This window comes from Gymnoscopelus microlampas (genome assembly GCF_963454915.1).
Source record: "Gymnoscopelus microlampas genome assembly, chromosome: 9".
Classification (NCBI taxonomy): domain Eukaryota; kingdom Metazoa; phylum Chordata; class Actinopteri; order Myctophiformes; family Myctophidae; genus Gymnoscopelus; species Gymnoscopelus microlampas.
In genome coordinates, this window is record NC_139946.1 from 38491258 (window position 1) to 38510022 (window position 18765).

Here is an 18765-nt window from a genome sequence, read left to right on the forward strand (position 1 = left end):
ATGTTAGTTCAGCTCCTACAAAAATCAAATAATAAAGCATTAGACCAACCCTCCAACAATTCATCAATTCATTAGGCTCCTATAGCAAGATGACAAAATACAGCAAAATAACAAACATACCCAAATAGTCAATATACTGTATGCTCATGGCTCCAATTGATAAAGGCCTGCACAGCCACATGGTACTGCTGCTCAAAGGACCTGGAGGCTTCTGGAAGTACAGATATATATTAGTTTAATTAACAACAGGCCTAATATTGTCAGCCTATCTAAACTCTTATATATATATACTATTGTTACAATCTAACTATATAAATGCCGAGCAACTTCCGCACCCTCGGTGGTGACACCCCACAGCTCTGTTATCGGATAAACAACGCACCGCCAGACCACATGTCGCCTACTGACTCGCCACGCCGGCCGCACTGAATTTACGCCTCGCGTAGGGGACATCTCACTGTTCACTACACCTTTTCCACCGCGCAACATAATTAATTCTACTCACCAAATGTCGGACAAAACGGAAGGGGAGGCAGCTTCGTACCGTTTACCGTGCGCACGACCTCATCACCACAACACCAGGCAGCCGCTGCGGGGGTTTTTTCCTCTTTTTCCAAACTTTCTTTTTTGGTCACCATTTTCTCCAGGCACCATTTCTGGTGTAACGTCGGGTGTTTCTTTTCACCAGCCAATCACCTTTCACGTTGCCACGTCCGTTGCCACGTCGCGCTGACGTACGCTAAACAAGCGCTGCCGTGCGCACAATGCAAACGAGCCCAAAGGCGCGCAAAAATAAGCCGACCATTGCTTACACACAAAGTCAGACCTGGCAACGCAGCCTACGCCAATCATGTGTGAGAGATCTACAAGCTATGGGGCAGAGACGCCACCGTATCTTAGCAACAACTACAGCGCTCACTCTCATTGGTCGTGTCACGCTAAGAGCAGTCTCCAGACAATGGCATCGCAGACAGCTTGCTGTTACTGCTGTAGCCATCACAGGCAGTTGCAGCACGACGGACAGGGCGCTGTGATAGCTGCCATGTCGCTAACGCTAACCTGGTTGTCATGCCTGCAGCGGCTGTGCAATCACTTTGTCAACAATGCACGTTCGTGTGGTGAATGTCTATATTGCTGCTCAGTTCGTCCATTGTAGATGGTGTATGTTTGTGAGTGTCTTCTGGAGAACTATGTAGCCCCCCCCCCCCCCCCAAATACACGTACTCACAACAACACCAGGCGGCCGCCATCTTGCAGAAAGGGCTGCCATTCGCCAGCTTTCAGAAAAACAAGCAACCACCTTCATATTTTTTTTTTTTTTTTTTTTTTTTTCCTTTTGGAAATTTTCATCCCACGATTTCCGCCCGGACCACCAGGGGGTCCGCGGACCCCCTGGTGGTCCGCGAAACATACAAAATATAATTTCTTCTACTTATTTTTCATCATTTTGTAACTTTTACATTACACTTTCTTACAATTTTTTTTTTTTTCCCCTTTTTGCAAATGTTACTTAGACAATTTGTCTACCCCCATATACACACGCCCACGCGGGCCCCGTGCGCGTACATGCCTCTAACAGCCATAATCCCCATCTATACTGCCCACTCTGTGCTGCAGCTACACGGATACAGACACAGGGACACGGAGGGACCAACAAAGCAAAGCCCCGTGCGCGGCTGGGGTTGAGGGGGGCGTAGCCCCCCGAAACTCTAGTGAGTTATAAAAACCTTGTCATTTGTTTCAGATTGTCTTACCGAGAATTAGTCTGTACCCCTCATGCCTCCAGGTCTCAGGTCTCTCTCACAAACACTCAAACCAGGCTTCTGGCTAGACAGGAGGCCACAAACCTGGCCATCCCTCTTTATGCACTTTCCTTAAAGGGCCAGTGCTACATAATAACATACATTTGTGGACAAGCGAACAGTATGTCTATGTAAACTATAGCTATGTGAACTATAGCTATGTGAAGTAACCAACATACTATAAACTATAACATCTATCAAAAATAGGCAACAAGAAGTGATACAAGGACTGATGTAGATTTCTGAAGAAATTAGTTTTCAGAGACTGTAGTGGAAAATGGGCAGTGAGTCAGCAGTCCTGACTGAGGAGGGAGGTCATTCCACTTGGGAGCCAAGACGGAGAAGAAACTAGTACGCTTGGAGCACTGGCCAGGGTGTTAGTGTGAGGGAACTGGGAAGGGTGGGGTGTGTATGGTGTCCTGTAGGTTAAGGCAGTGGTTCTCAAACTTTTTCACGTCAAGGACCCCCAAAATGATATGTATTTGACCACAATGTCAAAATATTTTGTTCCAGGGACCCCCCAGAAGCAAAGATTTTAGTTACAAATAGCAGATCTACAAGCTCATAGCACGGGCTATGCCGCGCTATGAGCTTGTATATCTGTTTTTGAATAGCCAAAGGATAAAGTGGTTAAAATTGTTGTGATACTATATTAACACATTTTGCTGGGGGCCCCCTGGAAACCCCCCCAAGGACCCCTGGGGGTCCCCAACCCCACTTTGAGAACCAATGGGTTAAGGGAGGCCATGCCCTTGGTTTTGCATTGTACACATATACCACTGTTTAGTTAAGTGTCAGATTTAGGAGTTTATATAAAACAAACTATGAACAAAAAAGCTGCCGTTATCTGCATGGTGCCCTGGGGCTTTCCATCCTCAACAATGCTGTGATGCCGTTTCGCCCCTTTGAAGCGTGGCTTTGTCTGCAGGCGTCACGCTCTACATACCTGACATCTAATTCATTGCAGGATTCATTGTATGAGAGTGTGAATTGACATTCGTGAACATGCTACATCTCGTTCATTATTTCTCTCTCTTGATCTGATGCCTTTTTGTGCAGAGAGTCATTTGTATTTAATTTCTTTGGACTCATTCCCAAGCAGCACCATTACTCTTCATTAAACATGTACAGTACAGTATATTGGACTAATAACACTAATCTATATACATTTAATACACTGAAACTACGTACAATAATAATTATTACTATTATTATTATTATCAATAATAATAATTATTGATAATTTGTGGATCCAAGGCAGTATTGTATAACAGTACTTGTAGGCACATTTTAGTTGTTGTATCTACTGTGAAATGAACTAAGGCTGAGCCAGCATAAGTTCTGCTGAAATTAGATGACTAAAAGACTAGGCATCCCATCATCAATTCTGGATTAAACTAAACATGTGTCACTTGTTAACCACAAACCACAATATGGCAGTTCCCATGAGCTCTCTCCGATGAGTGTTACCATTGTAACGTTTGGAAAATATCCACAAAATAAGCTTCTACTTTTTTTATTTTTCTGATTTTCACCTAAAAAGCTGTAAAATAATTGTTGAGCCCCTAGTCCAGTGGTTCTCAGCCTGTGGGTCGGGACCCCCAGATGATTTTGGGGGGGTCCCCAGATGACAATGAAGTGTTAATTCTTAAATTAACACTTCAATGTCATCTGGTTATAGATATGACTGCGGGTTCAGCATAGTAATACAGACTTTTGTAATACCTATCAAAAGAAAGAGAAGAAAGAAAGAAAAGAAAAAGACCATTACTGCATCAAAAGTAATCAGCAAACTATAGGCTACTATAAAAACGTGTCAAACATTGGCCAAATTGTCAAATACTATAAGAAAGAGGCAAACATTTTTGAAAATAGCCCATCTAAAATCTCACTTGCTATCTACTATTTTCACAATATTTATCTGTGGAACCAGTCAAACTAAATGTAACGCCTCAACTCCTACAATTCCAAGTACTTGTCATGGTGTGGGGGTCCCCAGTTCAAATATGAATATTTTGGGGGTCACGGCCTAAAAGGGTTGAGAACCACTGCCTTATTAGTCTCGTATATTTAGTTGCAGGAAAGTGTCCATATTAGGAAACGGCAGTTAATCGTTTCATCAAGTTTTATGACCTGCACCATGTAGGCCTAGTTGCCAAATGCACTTCAGAGACGGATATGAACACGTTTCCACTGAAGCATGGGAGTCAGTTAAAGCCAGGCCATGAAATGTGAAAGTATGATTGTTGCCATGATGTCTAAGTGAATCAGGGGTGAAATCTGTTTTTTTTTGTATTGAGCAATGATTGAAAGATAGTTTCGGTTTACAGTTTGGCCAGTATTAAACACTTGAACCCCTGCATCCATATTCTGGAGGGAACATTAGCCAAAATAGCAGATCTACAAGCTCAAAACGCAACGTAATGTGACGCATTGTGAGAAAGAGATTTGGTGTAGACCTAAAAATAAAAACGGTCGAAGTACAGAGCCAACACAGGTCCAGTGTACTAATCACCACAGGTTTTAGTGGTTAGTAAGCATGGGTCTGTCAGTGGATTCATTAAAGAAAATGGTCTTTCTGTATTGCTATATTCCAATGAAATGGAGGCTGCTTCTGTTTGATTTTAGTTAGTTATTAGTTCTATAGGATCAAGCATTTGGTGTAACGATCAAAGCAGATTATTTGCCCTTTTTGCTCCAAAAATTACCAATCAAAGGTCCTGCAGATATTAAAACTGGCATTCTGATTAAAAACCAAAAGCTGAAATTAACTGTGTAAATTGTGAAATTAACTGTGCAATTGTGTAATTGACTGTGTAGAAACAGACCTCCTTTTTATTTCAACTTCACCTAAAGGCACACTTTTTCTTCTCTCTTATTCATATAAAAGGTTTAAGGAAGGTTTGTGGGTGACTGCTCAGGACCATGTGAAATATCAGTGTAGACATTGTAATAGTCTGGAGTAGACCAAGCATACCCTAAAGGTAAATTCTTCACTTTGGTAAATTATTTCACTCTGACCACAACTTTCAAAACCTTTCTTCTGATGAAGGTTTTGTTTTCCTTGTGTCTCAGTGACGCAAGGAAAGCCTTGTGCAATTGGTATGAACTGCCAATTACTTCTTGTCTTCATTATTCTGATATAAAATTGAATTACTTGAAATATTAAAATATTTCCGGAAACCACCAGAGAGATTTACACAGCAGTGCGTCATTGAGTCAAAACAGGCCCTTAACAGTAGAACTCATTCTTGGATCATTGTTGATAGAAACTTGAGTCCTCTCATTTAAATTGGTAATCTATTTCTCTGTATTCCCCCACCCCAGCTTCCCTTATTGTGTCTTGCCAACACAGGGACACATGAGGTGTGTCCACATTCCTGTCTTAAATGGTTATAGATATGACTGCGGGTTCAGCACAGTATTACAGAATGAAACAGGTGCGTGTGGAAACAGGTATAGTGTTGGCATCAGAAATTGGCACAAAAGGGGAAAGTGATCGTAAATGGCAGACACCTGTGAACACAGGCAGTTTACTCCTGGGGGAATAATATTTATAATAGGATAATACATGCCTATTTGAGTGAGATAAGTGCAGTTGGGATAAATTCAGGTGTGGGCACAGCCACTCAATCTACACCAGCTCTTTGATCTCTATTTTCAGTATATACAGTAGCACACATAATAATCAAACAAAATATAATAATACCCACATATAACATTAACAACAGCCTTATATCATGAAATTCACCACTAAAGTGATTACACAGATTTTGATGCTATATTAACTAATTTAGCTGGGGACGCCCTGGAACCCCCCTGTTATGGCCCCAGTCTAGGGGAACTGCGGTGCAACATGATGACGTGGACCCTCCTCTTAAAACCTCCCATGGAACCACCAGCAAGCAAGGCTTCAGCCATACAATGGGTTTTTTATTGTATTTCTTCAGGGTGGGTGAATTGTTATGAAACAATAATCAACAACTAAACATTACAACCCTAACTAAAACTACCCAACGTGACAAACCAAAATACAAGCACTAACTTAATGCCTACTCCTCAAAACACAAGCAAAAAGGGAGCCTAAGTGCAGGGGTATAATACAGAGGACACAAAATATGCGGTGTTGGTTGCTAGGAGTTCTCAATGGGAGTGAAGACGGGGGACACCTGGTGCTGACAAGAGCTGGCCTTTTATCCTCCTCCCACACCAGCCTGGGACCAATCACCTCCTGGTCACCACCTAGTTTCTCAATCATTCACTCACTCACTCCTCTGTCACTCCCTCAGCTCACACACCTGCCACACACCACTCTTAGCAGATCACCTCACACCAGGGAAAAGAAAGTTAGACAGACCTACATTCCTTTGTGCATATTATGGTACTAAGACCCCAGGGTCGTAACACCCCTCAAGGATGCCCTGCAACCCCCTCAAGGACCCCTGAGGGTCCCCGGACACCACTTTGAGAACCACTGGTCTACACGATGCCCTGGTCACCTAGTGTGTTTATATGCTTGCGTCCATAGTTTGTCACCTGTGTGTTTGTCACCTGTGTCGACTTTGCCAACCAATTAGAGCAGCATACTCATACAAACTACACAAACCACACTAACACACACACACACACACACACACACACACACACACACACACACACACACACACACACACACACACACACACACACACACACACACACACACACACACACACACACACACACACACACACACTGGAGTCAAGTTTAATTGCTTCTGGGATCCGAATATGCAAATAGAAAGAGTGTGAAAGAGAGAGTAAACAACAGAGGGAGGGGGCGTGTACAGTACTACTTCTGCTATTGTCAGAGAAAGCTAAGCAAAAGCGACTCAAACTAAACGATTTGATAAATATATAGATAATCATCAAATGATAATTAAATGCAATAATTGATTGATTGATCGATCGATTGATTTAAGGGGGGAGGGGTGTTAAAAACAACAACAACAACAACAGAAAAACGTGTTCATGAGACAGAGGCAGTTCTTTAACCACTTAAACCCCAGCATCCGTATTGTGGGGAAAGCTTTTGCAGAAAATAGCAGATCGACAAGCTCACAACCCATTGCGTTGCAACGGGTTGTGAGCTAGTTGATCGGCTATTTTCAGCAAAAGCTTGCCCCACAATAACAGAAAACAGAAAAGACCCTAGTATAGAGTCCCATATGGCTCAACCATATGGGGTCTAAGTCATACCTGCAAACCATGTGTTAGGCCCATCTACCTCCCCTCACTCCCCTCACTGATCGCCATGCATGCCACTTTGATTCTGGCACACACGCCCCCCCAAAAAAAACTCTTTCTGAGAGAATGGGAATGTTACTCTTTTCCTGTCGCTGTATGTATATTATGTCTGGATAAACTCCAGCCCCACATACAGTGGACACATATTTATATACACTCCATGTATCTAAGTCACAAGTGGTTGAAAATGATGATGACCTGTGGGCTGAAACGTAAATGTTGTCTCTATTATATCTTTGCTGCCAATACAATATGGTACTACCATGTGAGTAGGCCTATTTGTGCGGGTTTCTGTACTTTTTTTTACCCTGCATGGCTGTTTCTCAACCCAGTTTTAAGATGTGGGAGTGACTATTGTAAGCTTGTTACATAACATCCGAGAAGTATCCATGAACTGTAGTGCCGTTTCCACATTCCGCCAACTGACCTACTGTACAGGGAATGTTCTGTGGAAAACAACTCTGAGTTGGTTGACACGCAGCTCCAGTAATACACTTTATAAATCATGTTCCGAGCCTATAAAAAAAACTCTGGCTCGGCTTTCTGCTCTGGTTTGGAGCCAGTGTTGGACAGTGACAAAGTGCATTTGCAGTACTGTAGTTAAGTACATGTTTTGAGTATCCGTACTTTACTTGAGTATTTGTATACATTTCAAAGACAAATATAGTACTTTTGACGTCACTACATTTCTAGGAATGGAAAAAGTACATTATCCACTTAGCCGTATTTTAAACATTGTGAAAATAGCAGATCTACAAACCATTTTCACTATTATCACTATTATCTTTTTTTGAGAAACTCTACATTTCTGCTTGGAGCAGAGGTCATCATTCAAATCCTGTGACACCACGCCTCCTGCTGGAGGGATGATGCCAAAGCTGCTTGTGCTAATAAGACTTTAGGATTCAGATACATTAGAGATTAGACACATTAATGGTCTGAAAACATTTTTTATTATTTCAGGTAAGAGTACGTCATTCAACAATGTAGTGCTATTGAATGCACAGGGGTTGGGTTATTTTCTTCTGACCTAATACTGAGGAAGACCTGAGGAAGACCCTGCATGTGTGGATTGAACAATCCGTGTTATATTAAGACAACTTGACTGGAATGATAAAGTACACGACAGTTTTACTTGTCATTAACATACAGTAAGTATTAAATTAAGGCATTTTTGTGTAAAGCCACCTCTACAAACATGCCTCACACAGATAGGCCCTCAGTCACACCCCGGACACCCGTTGCTCACCACCCTCCCCCCAGGCAGTATGTGTATGTATATATGTATATATATGTTATATTTGTTTATACATTTGTATACATGTTTTTCCTGTTTTTACTTTTACTCAAGTATTCAGCTAAGTTCGGTAACTCTAATGACTAGGTAGTAAACATACACAAAATCTAAAGCCATTAACAGAAAACTGTATATATGTCTGAAGCTGTGAATATACATTATTGACAGCGGCATGGCCCTTTTAACGTGATTGCATTTGGTTGTAGGCTACTGCATTTTAACCCATCAATCAATCAATAGGCTTACTCAAATTTACTTTTGTCCAATCCCTTACTTTTAGGGAACCATTTTCACATGGTCTTCCATATATACATGTATATGATCAAAATATTTCTCCAGCATAATCAGTTATAGATATTATCTGTGGCCTGTGGAGGAAGTGTGCAATAGAAGTAATTAATGTTCTGACTAAGCGGTACAGGGAGAAACAGAGAGAGATAATTGATGAATTAATCCTTCGCATCAGTTAAGCTCATTGTGCTGAGTTAAAGCAGGTGATGTAAGCAGCCCAACACAGCAGCCAATTACAGAGATCAGCCCAGTCCTCCAAGATGAGACAGACTTAAAGGATAGAGAGGAAATGAGCTAACCCTGACATATTGCACAACAGCCGGTGAATTCTCCTCAGCACAAGATGGCGCTATGCACCACCTTTTATAAATAATGAGTGCTGACTGGGAATTCACTTGCTCACTCCAAGTCCTTAAGTGAATGCAGGTCTTGCAGGATGTATTTCAAAGTGTGTGTAAAAGAGTTTGTTTGTGTTTATGTTACAGGAGCTACTGTACAGGTAAGTAAGCACATTTCTATTGTATAACACAAACGGTAGTGCGGTTGTGTTTGTCCAAAACTGCAGAACTCTGTGTTCCATATTCATCAGAGTCGACGGCTGAGAGACCTACTTCCTCCCCTGACCTCCTCCTCTGGGCCCGGTGCAGGAGGATCCGGTAGGTCCCTGTCAGCGGGCTCCGACAGTCCAAACAAGCGTTGTTTTGTAACTGGCCCGCAGAGATGCCCAAGTTTGACAGCGAAAGCTTCGCCTCCTGCTCCTCCAAACACAGAGTCTGGGACGTCTGGATTAAGTGGGCCGGGGACTGTGACAGGGAGGCATAAGGCAGAGGGCAATCGATCCCTTTGAGCCAACTGCTACTTATGACCTGGGAAAGAGAAGCACGGTCAGCAGGCACAGGATGCAGCATGCCTTTGATGAGCAGCTGGCACTGGTCGGGCACATAGGGAGGGATGCTGTAGGCCCCTTGGAGAATGCAGCGCTTCAGCGTACTCATGCTATCTCCGTGGAAAGGCATGGTAGCCGTCACCGTGAAGAAGAGGAGGATGCCCAAGGCCCAGGTGTCTGAGTAACGGCCAATGTAGCCATTTTTCTTAAAGAGTTCCGGGGCAGAGTAGGGCGGCGAGCCACGGAAGGAGTTGAGGACCTCGGTGGGGCCGCTCTCTGTGCTGAAACCGAAGTCTCCCACCTTGATGCAGTGGCAAGTGGTATAGAAGACATTCTCTGCCTTTAGGTCTCGGTGGATGATGTTTTTGTCATGCTAGAACAAAACAATTGTAAGATGCTCGATTAGAATTCTTCATTTTATACTGTATAACCATGAGCAAATTACTACTGAGTATACTACTATTAGGTATCTGGTGGTAACAACAATGTATAATTAAATGTAATAGCTATTGACAAGAACTGTTGCTAGAGCATCTTGCTCACAGAAATTGAGAGCAAAAGTCACTTTCATTCAAAACAATGACAAAATGTATCCAACTTCCCAAAGTAAAGCCTAATTTGTAAAGTATACAGTGGTGTTGTGAAAAGGGGCAAAAGGGGGTTAACTGGAGGTGTTGTCAGCATTTTGATCAGAACTCACCATGTACTTGACAGCAGCGATGACCTGGGAAAAGATGGTCTTGGCCTCCGTGTCAGTGAGCTTCCCCTTGGTGGTGACACGTGTGTATAAGTCCCCACCGCTCCCATACTCCATCACCAAGTACAGCTTTCTGCTCGTCTCAATGACCTCGTAGAGCCGCACCACGTTGGGGTGAGACAGCTTCTCCATGCAGCTGATCTCTGAGGCGAACAAGGACTGGCACTTCTTGTCCAGGTGCATCTTGTCCATGACCTTGACGGCTACCCTCTCTGACAAAGGAGACAAGAGGAGGATTAAAGCCGAGTGTCAGAGAGGGGTTAAACAGGTCAAAATGTCTGAGGTCAACATCGGGTTACAGGGACTCACTATGAGAGAGAGTGAGGTGAGAGAGAGAGAGAGAGAGAGAGAGAGAGAGAAAGACTGTGCAAGGAAGAGAAGGCAGTAACCCATCACACATAACATCTGGTATAATCTTGTGAAGGTCTGCAGCAGTATTATTTAAGGTATGATAAAAATGTGCCTAATAGAAGAATATCCCCCCTGCATGTGAGCACAAACACGACACGCACGCACGCACGCACGCACGCTCGCTCGCTCGCACACACACATACACCGACACACATACACGTACATAAACTCCCTGTGCAGGGTGTCGTTTTCCAAGGAGCATCTCAACAGAAATTAAAGTGGATACCATGAAACATGACATTAATTCACTGCTGGGGGTGGGGGGAGGGATCTGCGCTGATCAGCGGGGCTTATCCAGGCGACCACCCCATATCCACTGGCATGTGTATTCACCTAGACCCCCTGGAGTCACTTATTATGTGGCAGAGAGAGGAGACTAGAGACCCTGGGCAGTCCAGAGTGGTCATTGAGGAATGCCAAGTATGATTATTTCAGATAGCTAGATGCATGAGTATGGGTAAACCATACAAAATGAATCAGTTTTATAGGATAAATGAATGGATGAATGGATGGATGACAGAAGGAGACATTGCACAATGTGTGAATTACAAACACGTTGACTTGTTAAATAAATATGAATATGAAACACTGCCACACGGTACAATCCCAGTGTTAATGTATCCATTTGTAACTCTGAGAGTGCGCAAATGTAACCAAATGGACCCGGAAGGGTCCATTTGGTTACATTTGCGCACTCTCAGACTTAAATTAACACTGATTTTACTGTACTGGACCTCACCTTTAGTCAAGGTGTGAACGCCCAGTCTGACATGGGAAAAGTTGCCATGTCCTATCTCCCCTCGTAACTCATAGAAGCTGATCCTCCGGCCCAGAGTTAAGTCGTTGACGACCCTCTCGTTGTGGGCCATGTCATAGATGACCTTCTCAAGTGGCGACTGCCTCATCCTCTCCCAGTACATCATCTGTGGGACGGTGCAGGCAACGGCCAGGGATGGCAGGGATTCGGTGGACTCGTCCACTGGCAGAGTCTTAGGCTTGGATTTTTGGTTCTCTTTGTATTTTGGCCATAGAATTGTTTTGATGACTTAATATAGGAAGAAAGAAGTTAAAATGGTTACAATTATGACATTGTTAAACAAATATTCCAATCTTCTGTAAATCCATTAATGAAAATATTTTTTGAATAATACAATAAAGCAATGATTTGATTTACCTACTTTCTTATGTATAGTAAGTTTCTTTGAATATTGCACAAATGATTCAGTAGTAACGTATGTAAAATATATGTGCCCTTGCTAACTCAAATGATTAGAAGCAACTAAAGATATTGGGATGCTGGTAACTAAGGCATCAGTGTAAAATAGTGTCTAGTCTGTCGACTGTCGACTATCATAAAATGTCAATGAAATCAATGGCAAGAAAAGTCAGTTATGGTCCATTATTTTATGGTTACATGTTGTTTTTCTTTCAGTATTGAATCAATGGATGTAAACAAGGACTCTTCAACTAGGTTAGTGGTGAATGTGCAGACAGCAGGGTATCTGCTCTGTCTACAAGAAAGTAATCTGAGTTCCCAGAAGTTTTCGCCAGCTCTCACAAGAAAGTGGTAATGAGATTACTAGTCTCCTCTCCATTAGAAATCAAACTCACTTCATGGTAACCAAACTCTGCATTTTGCGTCACAGGGGATTACATCGAGGGAATCTGTTCTTAGGTCAACTTTAACCACATCACTGCTTAATGTTTGGAAAAGTGCCAGTAACAAGTAAGCAGATAACAGTTGCTGAATTTACCTTTTGAGAAAACTGACACACACAGTACTAACGATCTTTCAAACACCAACACAAGAGAGTGAACCCACATAATGGTATTAAATGGGAGAGGGTGTGGAGGATCCACTTGATCAACTTCTTATCTTTTGTGATTTCACATGACACATTATGACACATTATGTCCTCTTTGGTATTTGATATGTAAAACATTTGGGATCCAATACTGTACTGTACGACAATGGTGCTCAACCTGTAGGGCGGGTCCCCACATGATTACTTTTACTGCATCAAAAGTAATCAATGCACTATACTATAAAAACTCTTCAAACATTGGCCAAATTCTCAAATAATATAAGAAAGAGGCAAATAATTGTGAAAATAGCCAATCTACATGCTCACAACGCCTCGCAATGCGAGGCGTTGTGAGCTTGTAGATCTGCAATTTTCACAATATTTACGGTTATATGGAACCGAGTCAAACTAAATGTAATGCCTCAACTCCTACAATTCCAAGTGCTTGTCAGGCTGGCGGGGTCCCCAGTTCAAATATGATCATTTTGGGGGGTCGCGGCCTAAAAAGGTTGAGAATCACTGTGACTGTTGTATGACACAAGCATAACATCCATATGATGTGAATTACTTAGAATTTGCCTTGATGTGGGCTAGTTTCAACCACACCAAGAGAGCAAATATGAACAAGTGACTAATGAGTTCAGCAAGGCAACACAACACAGGGTCAATAACGGAGTTGACCTCGATGTTGAATTTCTGTGCAGTGTCTATTGCAAGTTTGAAAATGTTCCTCCTTCTGAGTGGGTTAACAATAGCACCCGTTAGACCTTATGCAGATGATTAAAAGCACAAATCCTTTGTCAGTCAATGCGGGTCAGGATTATGGGCCTGCTACTGGGTTAGTTCATTCTAAGTGCAGCATGCTATTTATGGAACTCTGATGATTTGCTAACTGGGTGACTGACATAACATGATAAATAGAACCACCTGATGATGTGTTAAACAAACGTAAAGCATTACACTATAGACTATACTATAATGTAAGCGGGATATGAGGTCAAGAATACATACATATTGGAACTAAAGAAACAAAAGAGGAGGTACATTAAAAAACATCAGTGTCATAAATACATTTTTAAAAATGTGGTGCACTTTTCCAACACATTCCAACACAATTGTGATTATGCATACACAGTTTAAAGATCAATAAATTAGATAGGAGAGTGTTAAAGGTGAGCCAGTACAACAACAGTAGTGACAACACTAATTACAACTAATTGGCAATGACTAAATTGGGGAGAACAAGAACAACAACAGCAACACTCACTATGAATTGAGTACATGGGGACCCCATTTGAAACAAGCCATTAGGCTTTCATGGGCATTTCAATCCTATTTAGTTGACCGTGTATTTAAACTGTACTTTCATGTGCTTGTTTCTGCAAACTTCTAAATAAAATATTCAAGCAATCAATCAATCAATCAATCAACAATAATAACAAAAAGAGAGCGCTACAGTAAGTAGTAACTTGAGCATTTCAGCTCAGCAGTTAGAAACACACACACAAACACACACACACACACACACACACACACACACACACACACACACACACACACACACACACACACACACACACACACACACACACACACACACACACACACACACAGAAACATTTCTAAAATATTCAATAAGTTTCTGCCCAATGTCAAATGTCAAATGTGTGTAGCTTACATGAGAGCTGGGGATTCTTCATGTCTCTCCCTACATCTCCCCCGACAGCTATAGATGACCGGAGACCAAGTGAAAGGAGCTTCAGGAGGCTAAACAGCTCACCTCTTGGTAATCCTATTAACGAAATGTATTAATAAGCATCTATTATCTAATGAGAGTGAAACCCACCCTGGTTTGCATTCAAGGCCGATATAAGCATCAGGTTCTATGACACAGAAATAATTGCACTAATTTGTAGGATTAATTTGTGAATTTGAGGAGAATATGATGTGTAAGAAAATATAATATATTTTCTTACACATCATAGTGTTTGACCATAGTTTGAAAACCACTAGCCTATATTATATAGGCTAGTGGTTTTCAAACTATGGTCAGGGTAGCCCCCCAGGGTATGGGTTCCAGGGGGCTTTAGCTAAATTAGTGTAACCACTAATATTGTATTACCCAATGTAAAGTGCAGACTTGTAGACATTCAATATCATACTTAATAAAACATTAAAAATAATGCATCAAAACCCCTGGCATGTACAAATATCTACTGGTGTCACTGACAGTAAGGTATTTATGATATAAGTATATGTCAGGTAGGCCTACTTACTTATCATTCTAATTTCGAAATCCTTTCTTAACATCAGTGGTGTAAAGTAACTAAGTACGTCTAAGTACTGTAGGCTACTTAAGTACAATTTTGAGGTATTCTTACTTTAATGGAGTATTTCAAAATGTCAGTACTTTTACTTATACTACACTACAAATATTGTACTTTTTACTCCACTACAATTATTTGAAAACTTTAGTTACTAGTTACTTTGCAGATTTTGATTATTATTACAAAACATACAAAACATTTACCATTTCAGCCCCATTGTAGATCTGCTATTTTCAAAAGATGTTTTAATAAATTAGACATATGATATATATTATATAGACATCATTTGATGCCAATACTTTTGTACTTTTACCCAAGTAAATGTTGAATTCCGGACTGTTTCTACATTGCAGTATTGATACTTTTACTTAAGTAAAACAATTTAGTACCTTTTCCACCACTGTCCTTTCTTAACATTTTACCAACTAGTTGGGATGTCTTGAACATCCACTAGTGACACATGAACCCTTGATTGGCTTTAGACTAGAGCCAATCGTAAGCTCCTACTTTCTTATTCGACCAACCGCCGACGAGCACCAGTTGGCGGGAGAGGAAAAGGCGGGACACTGTGGTCCTCCATTGACCAATCAGAGCACACTTCATTCAGTGTTGCCATGTCGGCTTATTATAAGCGACTTTTGGCTTATTTTTCTGTAAAGTTGCTTGTAAAAAATAAATTGGTGGTTGCGGTTTTGTGGGCTTGTTTCTAAAATGTACTTACTTATTTAGGCTTTTATTCCATTTTTAAAAATTATTATTAAAACCGGTGGTTCTCAAATATTGTCATGAAAATGTTTTGTGCACCCAGGGAGCATTTGTTGTGTTATTATTAGAATGTTTCTAAAAAAATATTACACATTTTATTGCGTGCAGGAGTTTTTTTTTTTTCAATAGAAGATCGGCTATTTTAAAATACCGACGCATGTAGGTTAAAATTAAAGTTCTCCTATTGCTTCTTTTGGGCTTGTTTTCCTCGACCTCGTTGCTTGTTTCTTTCGCAATGTCTGGCAACGAAGATTCCCTTCCATTGCGCGAAAACAACACGCTGGCCCAGAGCAGTAAATGTGTTGATATGTAGAAAAACAACAACAACAAACCTTCTCGATTTTATTTTAACATCTCCGTTTGTTAGAGAACCAGAGAATGGCAGCTACAGTGGCGACCCCCGTCAGCCCCACCACAGAGGCCGAGGCGGATCGGAGCCTGAGTGAGGAGGAGAGCCGAGGAGGAGGGCATGAGGCAGAGGAGGAGAGCCGAGGAGGAGGGCATGGAGGTGGAGGAGAGGAGGAGGAGAGCGGCCAGCAGACCGGAGGTACCGGGCCCGTCGCAGGTGGTGCTCCGAGTCCGCACAGCCGCCTCTCCAAGCTCCCTCTGGCCCGCATCAAGGCGCTGATGAAGGCCGATCCAGACGTGTCTCTGGCCAGCCAGGAGTCTGTGTTCATCATCGCTAAAGCCACGGTACATCATTATACACCACGTTACAGAACAGCAGAAACGCATGTTCACATGATGCTGACACATTATTAGCATAGCTACCGAACGTGTCATGGATGAACTTCAACCTGGTGTTTGCACTTTCTCCCTTATTGGTCCGTACATCTACATACACCTTCAGATTTAAAATATAAAGTGCTTACCCCATGGCCACGGATGTCACAATTGGGTTCGGGCCCTCAGAAGTATCTCGTATCTTCCGTATTGTTGAATAAAAATCATTTTAATCCGATTGGTGGCCATTTTCTCCGTATTTTTGCCATATGCTTTCAACTCTGCGACCCTATCGGTTGGGAGGTGTATTGCACACAAGAGGCATTATTATAACTATGAGAAAATGGCCACCAATCGGATTAAAATGCTTTCTATTGAACGATACGGAAGATATGGGTACTTCTGAGGGCCCATACGTAATTGTAACATCCGTGGCCATGGGGTATAAGCACTTTATATTTGGAATCTGAACGTTTATGTGATGTACGGACCAAAAAGGGAGAACGTGCAAACACCAGGTTGAAGTTCATCCATGACGGTCGTGTGTATCCATGGCTAGTCCTTGGCCAAATGAATGAGGATTCAACTCGGACAGTGTACAAATGGAACCTCCATTTGGTTCCATATACTGTCAGAGTAACAAAATTGCATAAATTGAACACGGATGACTTTACTGTGTAAAAAGTTGACCCAGATAAATTACATTTAGCCTTGTTGTTGTGCTCCCAACAGGAGTTATTTGTTGAGATGATTGCCAAGGATGCTCTGGTATATGCCCAGCAAGGAAAGAGGAAAACGTTGCAGAGAAAAGATTTGGGTAAGTTGTGTAAAAAGCCAATATTCCCTCCTGATTGAATTTCTGAGTGACTACTGGGCCGGGAATGGGGTTTGGTTATGCTGTGGCCACAATGATATAGTTTTAACTTATGGGACCTACTGTCATAATCTTTAACCTAATTGTAAAGATTCATAATGTTTTCCTCTCTTCTGCTTGACAGACAATGCAATAGAGGCCATAGATGAGTTTGCTTTTCTAGAAGGTAAGCAATATATCAAGCATTATCTGCCTACTGCTGCTGTAAGATTATCATAATTCCATCTTTTATTGTTTCCTGTGTAGAGCACATCTTGTGATGGTTTTCATAACACCACAAAGACACCAGGGCATAATTTAAAAAAAGATTTCAAACTTTTTCTTTTTAGTGATTTTTCTTTTTATTCATCCATGTATGAGAAAGGCTGTAGTTTCTAGTAGCTTGGAATCCCCATCTGAACTGTCCATCCTCACATTTGTAATGCAAATTGGTACACACACACACACACACACACACACACACACACACACACACACACACACACACACACACACACACACACACACACAGACCAACAATTTGGAAGGCATAACAACATACAGTTATTATGGCATGCAAACTAATCCACATTAGTTAGGCAATAATGAATAAAGGTTATTCTGTCACAAATAACATTCTTCATCCTCTCTGTCCTAGGTACACTGGACTAAATGCCATGTAAGGACACTGGACAGGACCTAGCATCTGTTACATCAGAGATGTTTTTCAGTACATTGACACAATTTACTGCAGAGAACTGGAACCATATGCTGTCAGAATTACCAATTGGACATTTGTAAATGCTTTTTAAAATATGTATATATACAAAATGTGCCATGAAGATCTTTTTCATGCTAAGACTATTTATACATCAGTGGTATCAGTAGTGGTCAGTCTTTTACTATGCATGGAGTTTTCTCTTTTGTAAATATTTGTTAAATAGTACAATAAAATAAATCTGTTTTGAAATGATTCATTTGAGCCATTGTTTCATAATCAGAAATGTTCAACAAGTCCACCTGATATTACAGCATATTAATCGATGTGAAATCAATGTCATTGAGGGCCCTTTTACCAGAATCCTTATAGAAATGGAATTTCAGTTGGGTCTTGTGTTGACTGTTTGCCATATTATTTTTTTTGCTGCCCTCACAGGACATCAGACAGACGCAGACCAAGAATGACTTTGCAATATGCCAGATGACTTATCTGTATGTACTGTAGTTCCTTTGGGACACAGACAATTCCAAGCTTTAACAGCCATGTAGTGTCATTTATTGTAGATTTTTCTGTTTATTTCAGTGTTTTACGCCAGGCTTAGAATAATTCGGCTGAGCCTGCTGTTTTATTTTCACGAATAGCAGATTGATCCGTTAAGGAAATCATGTGGAACAATGGGCCGCCATGGATGGACGAGGTCAATTTGGGCTCCTGCTGCAAAACCAATTGAAGCACACTGTCGTCAGCAGGTTTGGCTAAATTAGAATTATATCTTCCAATCAGATCATTCTGTTTTCATTTTTGACCTTTCTACAGACGATCAGCAATGGTTTGGCAGTGGC

The 18765-nt window shown here is 41.5% G+C and overlaps 2 protein-coding genes across 2 annotated transcripts; one reads left to right on the forward strand and one right to left on the reverse strand.

Annotated features, from left to right (window-relative positions):
- Positions 1 to 9190: 9190 nt before the first annotated feature.
- Positions 9191 to 11649, reverse strand: LOC311051525 (serine/threonine-protein kinase NIM1; the record flags this gene model as incomplete). Its single annotated transcript, XM_084066102.1, has 3 exons — positions 9191 to 9934; positions 10262 to 10530; positions 11469 to 11649. The coding sequence occupies 3 exons, from the start codon at positions 11647 to 11649 to the stop codon at positions 9191 to 9193; spliced, it is 1194 nt and encodes a 397-aa protein (XP_083922228.1).
- Positions 11650 to 15878: 4229 nt separating this feature from the next.
- Positions 15879 to 18111, forward strand: pole4 (polymerase (DNA-directed), epsilon 4, accessory subunit). Its single transcript, XM_084066929.1, has 4 exons — positions 15879 to 16319; positions 17082 to 17166; positions 17348 to 17389; positions 17861 to 18111. Exons 1-4 carry the CDS (start codon positions 16005 to 16007, stop codon positions 17872 to 17874), a joined length of 456 nt encoding a protein of 151 aa, XP_083923055.1. The 5' UTR covers positions 15879 to 16004; the 3' UTR covers positions 17875 to 18111.
- The last annotated feature ends 654 nt before the right edge of the window (positions 18112 to 18765 follow it).

What these genes read in the sequence shown, in the direction of transcription:
- pole4 (XM_084066929.1), top strand. Translation starts at nt 16,005, where the DNA reads ATGGCAGCTACAGTGGCGACCCCCGTCAGCCCCACCACAGAGGCCGAG. An exon ending in TCATCATCGCTAAAGCCACG is followed by an intron (nt 16,320 to 17,081) that starts GTACATCATTAT and finishes TGCTCCCAACAG; the next exon opens with GAGTTATTTGTTGAGATGAT. An exon ending in GTTGCAGAGAAAAGATTTGG is followed by an intron (nt 17,167 to 17,347) that starts GTAAGTTGTGTA and finishes TCTGCTTGACAG; the next exon opens with ACAATGCAATAGAGGCCATA.